This window comes from Chanodichthys erythropterus, chromosome 3 (genome assembly GCF_024489055.1).
Source record: "Chanodichthys erythropterus isolate Z2021 chromosome 3, ASM2448905v1, whole genome shotgun sequence".
NCBI lineage: Eukaryota > Metazoa > Chordata > Actinopteri > Cypriniformes > Xenocyprididae > Chanodichthys > Chanodichthys erythropterus.
Window position 1 is genome coordinate 1,729,870 of NC_090223.1, and position 11,458 is coordinate 1,741,327.

The 11,458-nt window shown below is 44.7% G+C and overlaps 1 protein-coding gene across 1 annotated transcript; it reads left to right on the forward strand.

The window, feature by feature from the left end:
* The first annotated feature begins 488 nt into the window (after window positions 1–488).
* On the forward strand, window positions 489–11,123 carry LOC137015082 (galactose-specific lectin nattectin-like). Its single transcript, XM_067379770.1, has 7 exons — window positions 489–571; window positions 2,071–2,152; window positions 2,492–2,530; window positions 9,355–9,434; window positions 9,967–10,101; window positions 10,578–10,686; window positions 10,971–11,123. Exons 2-7 carry the CDS (start codon window positions 2,095–2,097, stop codon window positions 11,027–11,029), a joined length of 480 nt encoding a protein of 159 aa, XP_067235871.1. The 5' UTR covers window positions 489–571; window positions 2,071–2,094; the 3' UTR covers window positions 11,030–11,123.
* The last annotated feature ends 335 nt before the right edge of the window (window positions 11,124–11,458 follow it).

Consider the following 11,458-nt stretch of genomic DNA (forward strand, 5'->3'; position numbering starts at 1 on the left):
GGCATGTACCAAACAGGAAGTGGGGCTGTTTTATAGAAATACCTTTGCATATTGATATTGTAAGTGTCAATGCCACAGTCAACTAAGAATACCACAAAAGTTTAATAATCATGTTATCAAAATCTCCTGGAGGCGTTAAAAACTGCATGTCATGTTTGCAATTGGTTCAAGCCACATTTATGCCATATAATATTACATTTTATATTAACAATTAGTTAATAGTCATATGCCTCAACAAGTAAAATCATTACACAATGATACCTTTGCAAATCATTAGATAATGGTTAAAGTAGACAACTGAAAGATGAAATACATGGCTTTGAACAATTGTGGTAATTACTTCTGTGGTGTTTTTTCTGAGAGTCATGTGAATTAGAGAGATCAGACATCTCAGTAACATGCAGATCCTTTCTGATTGGCTGACAGGCACCTTACGTAACATGAGTACACTTATTTAAGCCCACAATATAGTGGAAAAATAATACATCAAGAGTTCAAGAAAACAAGACACATCTCTGATATACTATCCAGCAGAAACACTCAGTTTGCTGTTCGGAGCATATTTCCTGAGGTTTGACTTTTCTACATTTACATTTATTTCACTTTTAGCCGACTAAAACCCATTTAGTCATTTTTGATTCATGGGATGTTCTGGGAATATTAGTTCTGTTGGAACATTCCCAGAACAGAGCTTAGATTTATTTTCTTATTTGGTTATTCAGAATGTAGATTATGTTTTATGTTGTAAGGCGAATTAATGATTCTAAAATGCTCAATGCAGAAGCGCTTAACATGTTTAATGCATTCAACAGTAGCTAATGTTGGAGGATACACCTCAATGATGATGCGAACAGATGAGTCCAGAACATGATTATTTTGGGGCAAAACCGTATAATTTAAAGTTTTGTATTGTAATAATTATAGTTCATAATTGTTCATAATTTTACACACTGTAAACACGGTAAAATTAATTTCATTAACTGATATAATGTTAATTTACAAATGTATTGAAGTACTAATATCTGTTTTGTACATTTTATAATACACTGACAACAACCAATCACAGTAGTGATGAGAGTCACGTGATGAATCAAAGCTCATCACAAGCAGTTTTTCCACAAACTGAGAAGAACGATAATAATATATAGAAGGTGTCATTCACACAAACACTAAACACCATCATGGTAACAGACATGAAATTAAAAAAAAAATTCAATAAACTTTAATTTTACAACATTAGATGTAACATAAAACCCTAATGTACATAACTGATTAGAAAAAAACTACGAAAAACTAATTAGAAACAGTTATTTCAACGCAAATACATCAAATGTGAAGTGTCACGCAGGGAATTGTGGGAATGTCAATTTACGTTTTTTCACTGTAAATTATACAATGACTTGTTATTTTCCACTTCCAAAAACTGTAAATTTAACAGTATTTTACCGTAAAATTACATTAAATGCACTGTTAGATCTATTACAGTTATGCACTGTATATAGTACAGAAACATTTGGTAAACCAATTAATTATTTTTAACTGTAGCATTTTTACAGTCTTTTACCATAAAAATCATTGTCATTTTTTACAGTGAATATTCAAAAGACAGCTGAAAACTCATCTCTTTCGTGAACACTTAACCTCATATTAAAAAATAAATAAATAAATAAATATTCTTTTATTTCCTTTAATCCCTCCCTATTCTGGTTTATGCTACTCTAAGCAATGTCTGAAACTTGTATTATGAGCACTTCATGTGTTTATTTGTCTCTTCATGATGAATCGCTTGTTGTATTCTTCACTTGTAAGTCACTGTGGATAAAAGTGTCTGGCAAATGAATAATTTTATAACTGAAGAGGGTCAAGTACATACTATATAACATTGTTTATACAGGAAGTGTGAACATGAGCAGGTGCTGATAAACAAACTGCCCTCCACTATAAAAAAAGAGAAACCGAGGCTTTACAACACAACAACATTGATACCGGTCTACTGAACTGGTTCATGTCACAAAAATACAAATTTTTTTAATAATTATTTCTTTATAATTGTGTTTTAAATCTATGCAGAGTTCCAGTGTTCTCTGAGAAACGATGGCGTTGTGGACTGTCTATCTGTCTCTCGGTCTTCTGGTTGCTTTGAATGCTTCAGGTAAAACTATTATTCCACGTCTCACTTCATTACTGTTATTTTAACATTTATTTTAACACTGTAATGACTGATCAGAAGCAGGAATGATCTAATACAGTATGTGCACCTGAGTTTGTTACTGAATTATTATGATAATATTAAGACAATAAAACAACAATAATTAAATCATTATATCAGCAAAATTTATTGATTCTTATGAATGTATTTATATGATTAATTTTGACAATAATATACAACACCAAATATGGCTGTTAATTTGCACTATATATTTATCAGTAGTTGTAGTAGCACTACTGCTAGCAGTTCTGTTTTAAAAATGTGTATTTCTTTCTTTTTAAGTGGAAACGCATCCTGTTGAAAAGAATAAACATTGCAACAGTAAGTCTTCTCTTGTCTTCTTCTCTTGTCAGTGTGTATGTCTAGTACAGTACAAAAGTCCAAAACCTGTGCATTTCTCCACCTTAACAAGTGAGTGTAACACCTGATGATCATGTTCTCCAGCATGCTTTGTTTCTCTCTTGTATGCGCGGTGAATCACAGGGAAGGCGCAAGCCTTCTCTCATTCGAGTTGCCAGATCTTGATAGAAAAATCAGCGAACAAAAATAAGCCCATAATAAACCGAAATAAATCCAAATGCTTTATGCTGAAAATAAGACCAAATATCGCGATTCATGTCTGCTCACTTTAATAACTCAAAATAAAATAAAATAAAATAGAGAAAAGTTGCTCCGGCTGCTTTGACGTGTGTCTGGTGTGGGAGTGGCACAGGTTAGCTGTCACAAGAGCAAGAAAGAAAGAGATGGAGCAGCTGAATCTCCAACCTCTGGAGAATCGCCTGTTTTAAACAAACACCGAACAGAGGGGAGTCTGCTGGAGAAAAGAGAACACAACAGAGCTCGTAATAAAACAAGAATAAACATTAGCTCAGCTTTAGATGACGAGAACGTCTCGGTTACGTATGTAACCCTCGTTCCCTGAAGGAGGGAACGGAGACGTACATCAGTAGTGACCGACGAATTGGGATATCGCTTAGAGAGCCCTATCATCTTCGTGTAAACTAAAACAAGCCAATGGAATTGGCGTGCGATATTTGCATAATGCGCACCGCCCCCGTCAGGTGTATATAAATAGGAAGCAGATGCAATCGCACTCTGTTTTTCGCTGAGGAGACAACTGGTGTCCGCGCTACAGCGAGGGTACAGAAACTGTGGCGACGGGACGTACGTCTCCGTTCCCTCCTTCAGGGAACGAGGGTTACATACGTAACCGAGACGTTCCCTTTCAGTCGGTCACGTTCGACGTACGTCAGTAGTGACCGACGAATTGGGATCCCAACTAAAGCGCCACAGTTACGAAACCCCTTCCAGTGCCCAGCGCAAGCTCAGCCGCCCATAGCACCGGCTGGCGGTGAAGGGGGCAAGCTTACACCGAGAGAGTCTACTGCTGTCTAACCACTACCCACTAAGTAAACTAGACACACTGGGGAAGCGAACCCGTAAGGGACGCTGCGGAGACCACTACCTACCCAATGGGGGAGGAGTTTACGTGGGAAATACACACATGGACTGGCCCGGGGGGCAGTACGCATATGGAGTCCCTGGGATGGCTCCACCTGGGTAGGGGGAGACTCATCTGACAGGTGACTCCAGAGCTGGCTCTGCTAAGGGAAAGACACGGACTCGGCCCGTAGGGAGTTTTAAACCGTGGAAAATACACATATGGGACCGCTCACGTAGAGGGGTCACGACATATGGGCCCCAGCCAACAGACAGCGTCAGCGACGGATGTAGGCCTGGCATCAGACACTCCGTAATGTCCGAGCCGAAGGGGGAGGCGGAGGAACTCGACAGGGTTCGCCAAGCGGGGAACACGACTGGAGTGAAAGTATGCACGTATCCGGCCAGTGGCGGGAATGGCATTGCAAGCCGACACTTAGAGTGGGTACAACACGTCTACCGACTAGTGGATGCGAGTACACGTGAGGATACCGGCTCTACACGTAGGCTATAAAACCTAGCGAACGTGTTAGGTGTCGCCCAGCCCGCAGCTGTACAGATATCTGTCAGCGAGGCGCCATGAGCCAGCGCCCAGGAAGAGGCCACCCCTCTGGTGGAGTGGGCTCTCAACCCGAGCGGGCAAGGCACGCCCTGGGATTCGTACGCCAAGGCGATGGCATCCACTATCCAGTGGGCCATCCTCTGCTTGGAGACAGCCTTTCCCTTCTGCTGGCCTCCGTAACAGATGAAGAGCTGATCTGAGGTCCTGAAGCTTCGCGTTCTGTTCACGTAAACGCGCAGAGCGCGGACGGGACAGAGCAAAGCTAGGGCTGGGTCTGCCTCCTCCGAGGGCAGCGCTTGCAGGTTCACTACCTGATCTCTGAAGGGAGTGGTAGGAACCTTGGGCACGTATCCAGGCCGGGGTCTCAGGATGACGTGAGAATCACCGGGCCCGAATTCTAGGCACGTTTCGTCGACCGAAAATGCATGCAGATCCCCTACCCTCTTCAGGGAAGCCAATGCAACCAGAAGAACCGTCTTAAGAGACATTAGTTTCAGGTCGACTGATTGCAAAGGTTCAAAGGGATGACCCCGGAGAGCTGTGAGAACCAGGGTCAAATCCCAAGAGGGTACGGAGGAAGGGCAAGGAGGATTGAGTCTCCTGGCCCCCCTCAGGAATCTGACGATCAGATCGTGTTTCCCCAGGGACTTACCCTCAACTGCATGGTGATGTGCGGCAATAGCGGCAACATACACCTTGAGGGTGGAGGGAGACAGCCTTCGCTCCAACCCATCTTGCAGAAAGGAAAGCACGGATCCGACCGAACATGATCGGGGGTCCTCTCGGCGAGAGGCGCACCATTTGACGAACAGGTTCCACTTCAACGCATAGAGATTCCTAGTGGAAGGAGCTCTAGCGGAAGTGATGGTGTCTACGACTGCTTGCGGGAGATCACTCAGAACCTCCGCATCCCGTCCAGGGACCACACGTAGAGGTTCCACAGATCGGGACGCGGGTGCCACAGGGTGCCCCGTCTCTGAGTCAGGGGGTCCTTCCTCAGAGGAATCGGCCAGGGAGGTGCTGTCGCGAGGAGAATGAGGTCTGAGAACCAGGTCCGAGTGGGCCAGTACGGAGCCACTAACAGAACCTGCTCCCCAAGGAGCCTCTGAAAATCTTTCAGTGGAGCCGCTGTCCTGCACTTGAGCGAGCTCAGGCAGTTCAACACCGACTGGACGCGCACCTCGGTGAGACGCGCAGTCCGTGCGACGAGTCTAGCTCGAGACCGAGACAAGAGATCCTCTACCCGGGGGCGAGTTTGCTCTTGTCCCAGTTGACCTGAAGACCCAACCGGCTGGGAGCTACAACCATGTCGGGTAGGACTTTGTACTGACATGCCCGACCCTCGAACGCAGACCGACCTAGGAAGGGTCTGTGTCGAGGCAGAATCGAGACATGAAAGTACGCGTCCTTCAGGTCTATTGCTGCAAACCAATCCTGGGGACGGTCCGGACGGCTTGGGGGCGGCCCGGAGTGGGGTCGGACTCTGCGAGGCAGCAGTGTGCATGGGAGACAGCGCACGGGACGCGGTCTGCACCATCACACTGCCACCTGCTGGCGAATGGGGAGGGAGCTGTCAGCGGCGAGGCGGAGCCTGGCACACTGGCAGACACCCCTTGTTGTGACCTGGAGTTTGAGGAAATTGCTCTTTTTGTGAAAAAGTGGGTACCGCTGGACTCCGGAGAGCCAGCGGCGGTGGACAGACAAACACAAATTCCCCCCGGCCCTCCTCCGGGGGTGGGAGAGATGGTGGAAAACTCTCCCGAAGAGCAAGATCCTTCCCCTCCAGGTTGCCCGTCTCAGTGCCGTGTTTTGCTCTTATGTTTACCACCGGGCTTAGCGGAGACGGGCTGGGCACCACGCCCGCGACCGGCACCCTGCTGTCTGGCTGGTGTAGGCTGCTGCTTTGCCGTCTTAGCAGGGGCGGAGGACGATGCAGGCGGGCGCCCTCGGCGACGAGCGGGCTGAGGCTGAGCCACGGGCGGCTGGGTGGAGGCAGCAGCGGACCGCCGTGGCATGACGTGACTGATAGCCTCAGCCTGCTTCTGTGCAGCGGAGAACTGATGGGCGAAGCTCTCCACCGCGTCGCCGAATAGGCCGACCAGGGACATGGGGGAATTTAGGAACCTCTGCTTATCGGCATCCCGCATGTCCGCCAGGGTCAGCCAGAGATGGCGTTGCTGGACTACCAAGGTAGACATCGCATGACCAACAGCGCGTGCTGTCACCTTCTTCGCCCGGAGGGAGAGGTCAGTGGCAGCGCGCAGCTCCCCCAGCAGCTGTTGGTCAGGACCTTCCTGGGGCATTTCTGACAGCGCTTTTGCCTGGTAGACCTGCAAAAGCGCCATCGCATGCAGGACAGAGGCAGCCTGCCCACAGGAACTGTAAGCTTTCTCAGTCAGACCGGCTGAGAATTTACAGGCCCGGGACGGGAGACGCGGCTCACCACGCCAGCCAGCGGCCATTGGACACAGTTGCATCGCAACAGACCGCTCGACTGGCGGGATCCTCGCGTACCCCCTGGCTGCCCCGCCGTCCAGGGAGGTGAAGGCGGACGCGGGGCCAGGCCTCGAACGAACACTATACGGTGTTTGCCAAGACCTGGTCACCTCGTCATGCACTTCCGGGAAGAAAGGCATTGGGGCGGGATGCTGGGTTTGGCCAGCGCGACCCCCCCCCCAAGTACCAATCATCCAACCGAGATGGGCCGGGACAGGGTGGAGGGTTCCACTCGAGCCCGACACACAAGGCGGCCCAGGAAAGCACAGCCGTCAACTCGGGATCCGACTCGGACCGCGCTGCCGCCCTCCGGGTCTTCCCCCGAGGACTCTGGCTCACCTTCCGATGCTGTGATCGACATCTGATCCGCTGCCGGCGCACCAAAGGTAACGGCTGGACAGTCCGTAGAGGGCCCAGCGGAAACCAACGGCGGCAGGATGGGTTGCGGTGCTGCTGAGGCGGCAGGGGCCCGAGGAGCGTTTCCGCTCGGCGGGGAAGCCCTGACCGTTATCCTCAGGTCGCCCTTCCTATACAGCGCCGTACCGTCATTCCGGTTCCCGGGGCCGGAAAAAACGGTCGAACGCGGCATAGGAGAGGGGACTCCCGCTTCCTGAGACTTCAGGAAGGAGAGCCTCGACCTCAGCACCGCGATGGTCATGTTCCCGCAATGGGAACATGAACCATCCACAAACGCTGCTTCAGCGTGCTGAACGCCCAAACACGAGATGCAGGGATTGTGCCCATCAGCAGGGACCAGGGAACGACCGCACCCAGTAACGCACAGACGAAATGACATACTGTCAGGGTTCGTCTGTAAAGCTCTTTTAGAAGGGGAAGTCAACTCACTCGTGCTGAAGCACCCAGGGAGCGACGCGATGTGTCAGGTACACCTCTCCCTGACACACCGAGGAACCGGCCCAAATCGCTACCTCACACACACTCTTTGTGTTGCTGTGAAAACAGCAGTTTAGAGCTTATAGCTCGGCTCCCCGGACACTCGCGACCTCGTTGCACGTGCCCTCTTCACCAGCACCGAAGCTCGCTGCAGATCCTCTTCTGAGGCAGTGTTTTAGAACAAAAAACACACGAAGAAAAGAGTCTTCTAAATAGGACACCAGTGAATGGCTCCGAAGCGAAAGACAGAGTGCGATTGCATCTGCTTCCTATTTATATACACCTGACGGGGCGGTGCGCATTATGCAAATATCGCACGCCAATTCCATTGGCTTGTTTTAGTTTACACGAAGATGATAGGGCTCTCTAAGCGATATCCCAATTCGTCGGTCACTACTGACGTACGTCGAACGTGACCGACTGAAAGGGAACTGATGGATCTGAAATGTTGTAAAAGCGACACAGTGATTAAGGAATTTTTGAGGTATTTAATTCCAGGACCAGATAGACTGCCATATGTAGTATTGGGATGGGAGAAACAAAGCTTTTCAAAGCTTCAAATCAATTGAACCAATTGCTTTGCAAAAAAATTACTGTTTCAAAGCATTGGAAACACCACACACTGGTGACACCTGCTGGTCAAAACAGTGTAAATGCAACAAAACTCATGCCAAACATTATTAAAAACAGCTTTTAAAAATCCATTGCATATGTTTTATTGGAAGTATAATCTATCAGATGCAATAATCATCTAATACCATTAAATATTAAGTGTCTGTTTAATGTGGATATTTATTAATTAGGATATTTATAGGCAGTTTTAGGTGCTGTGGTTAGTGTGCCTTTCTGCAGGAGTTTCTCTGCCTGCGAGATGGAGCGATTGGTCCTTTTCCGAGGAAGAGTCTTAGGTGGGATTTTCAAACAAAGTTTAACTTAAGACGATGGGTGAAGACAAACTGATGAAGAAGAGTGAGCACTGAGGCGCTCGCATTGGTTTTATATAGAAAAACACAACTACACCACTCCAGGTTGCACTGGCCAATAGCCAGCGTGAATTCTGAAGCGGGAAAAAGCTTCTTTGTCTTGTTTTATGGCCTAATTTTCATAGTTTATGGAGGTGTCCGAATTGGTAAGCTTTCCTCCAAAAGACTTTAAAACTGGAATAAAATTTTACAGTAACTTAACATACAAAGTGGGGTCAGACAATTGGAGAGGAACATTTTGAATCCAAGAAGTCTATGTTTGGAAAACATTAAAGCCGCGATACATTTTTATCCACTTGAAAATAAACATATTAGGTTACATGGATACACCTTTGGGAATAAATTGGATACATTTCTGGAATTTAACTCATGAGTTAGAGAGACCTTCTATGTTTCTGTGTGTGTGTATTGGGTTGTCTGGGGGCCAATTGCTCTTTCTGGCCCAACAGGAGGTAAATCTAGTTACAACCTTTGAAGCTCCTATGAGGTTACTAGAGTGTTAGTGGTTACTCTCTCTGGTGTAATAAAATGTGACAAAAGGGAATATTGTGCCAGACCTGTTGGAAAATCTAGAGTTGACCTGATCATTGTGATTCACTCCGGATGTTACACAAAACATGACCAAAACAATGTTGCATGCCTTTTTGTTTTTTAACCGGTAAAGGGACAAAAGTTACATAGTGTGAAAATAATAACAAAGTTATTAATTTAATTACATGAAGGTCATTAATGGTTAAAACATAATAACAAACAAAACTTCCATTTTACAGCCTGTCGGGAAGGATGGTCTGCCTTTGGATGCAGATGCTTCAAGTTTTTCAATATCCCTCAAACATGGTCTAGAGCTGAGGTATGATACATTCATATATATAAAAAAAAAAAAAAAAAAAAAAAAAAAAAATATATATATAAGAATATTCTTGGATTAACTCTGTAAACATCTGTGACACCTGTCAGTTATCACAGGAAAGGCATTTCAACTTGTTCCTCAGTTTAAAAACATAAAATATATGTTAACAGTAAAGAAATGACAGTGGAGCTCCAGGATGTGAACAAACATCACTGTGATAATACTAAAACATTATAATGATCTGAAAATACAGACACAACACATTTCATGTTATCATGTGATGATCACTTAAAAACTTTATCTATGTGAAGTTATATCTAATCTATATACAGTATAACCAGAACCTTTTCTAGAAAAGTAGTCCCACCTCAAATGGCAGATTTTATATTTCACAGGTAAAATAATAAACAAAAAATGAACAGCACAGTGAGTAAACATTATTTCGATGATAACTGAAGGCATGTCACAGATTTTGGAATATTCATTTAAAATAACATGTTCTTTGTGTTTGCTCATGTCTCTGCCTCTACAGAAATTCTGTTTGTACTATAATGGGAACCTTGCTTCTGTACACAGCCATGATGAGTACATGTTCATACAGAGGATGATTAGACAAACAACTCATGCCACACCATATACCTGGATCGGAGGCCATGATGCTCCTGAGGTGTGCAATAATTTTTTTATCATGCCTTTTGTGTTACTGGGTATTTACACTTTTTTGTGTAATGCATAGATTGTGAAACATTTTTTCAAACACATGAGCATAGATGTGTTTTTATCATTTATTTTTGGTCCTCAGAACAGTTAGTTTAGTGCATTGGCAGCCATGTGATGGTCACCACTCACCATGATGATGTTATACTCCAGTGTCTGTATTGTGAAACTTGATGTGAAATAGTGTGGCTGATAGAGATAACTGAGTGATTTAACCCTTTCTTACATAGTTTTACATATTCTTTACTGATACCCTTTCTGTGAAACAATTTCTGTTCAGATTTCTGACTGTTTCTGATTATTTCTGTTTAACAGAAACAGAACCCTTCACAAGGGTTAGGGTTCATGAGGAATCATCTTTTAGATAAATTTAAGCTATGTAAGCTGCATGTGGACATAAACATTTTTTTTCTGTTCTTTTCACAGGAGGGAATATGGCTCTGGAGTGATGGAACCCAAATGAACTATCAAATATGGTCTCCTGGAGAACCCAATAACGAAAGCAATGAGCACTGCCTTGAGATGAACTCTGTCCGTAAGTAACTTCTGTTAATGCTCATGAAATAACATGATAAATGATCCATCAATCTGAATTGTGTTAGACCATCCATCAGAAGATTAATAGATACTGCTTTGTGTCAAATTTTCATAAGATAGAGAATAAAAGAATGAACATTCATCACATTCATGTTGCTGATTGTTTTCTAACAAGTACTAATATTTCTGTCTACTATACTAAAAAAAAAAAAATCTTTTTTTTTTTTTTTTTTATAAAACACAAGTAAAAACAACTGGGGTTTTTTTTCTGTCTTTCAACAGATGGCAACTGGAATGATCACAAATGTCATGAAAAGAAGCCCTTTGTGTGTGCGTACTGAACCAGCATGTGAAGAATCAGTGTAGAAGAAACAAGCTATTTAGACTCCTTTACTTTCCATTAGAAATGTTTAATGGAGGCTAATAAATCTGCTAAAAAGGTTAATTTTGCTTGTCTGATTTGTGTGTGTGTGTGTGTGTGTGTGTGTGTGTGTGTGTGTGTGTGTGTGTGTGCTTTTGTTTATATTACATTGTGGGGACCAAATGTCCCCATGATGTAATATAAACCTGAGTTCACCTACATCGTGGGGACCAGCCAGCGGTCCCCACAATGTAAATGGGTTTATAAATCATATAGAATGAGTTTTTGTGAAAAAGTAAAAGTTTGCACAGTTTCCTGTGAGGGTTAGGTTTAGGGGTAGGGGCAGGGTAGGGGGATAGAATGTACAGTTTGTTCAGTGTAAAATGCATTGAAGTCTATGGAAAGTCCC

Excerpts from the sequence above, each read along its gene's own strand:
- LOC137015082 (XM_067379770.1), top strand. The coding sequence starts at position 2,095 with ATGGCGTTGTGGACTGTCTATCTGTCTCTCGGTCTTCTGGTTGCTTTG. Across the intron at positions 2,153-2,491 it reads GGTTGCTTTGAATGCTTCAG|TGGAAACGCATCCTGTTGAA; the intron begins GTAAAACTATTA and ends TTTCTTTTTAAG. Across the intron at positions 9,435-9,966 it reads AAACATGGTCTAGAGCTGAG|AAATTCTGTTTGTACTATAA; the intron begins GTATGATACATT and ends CTGCCTCTACAG.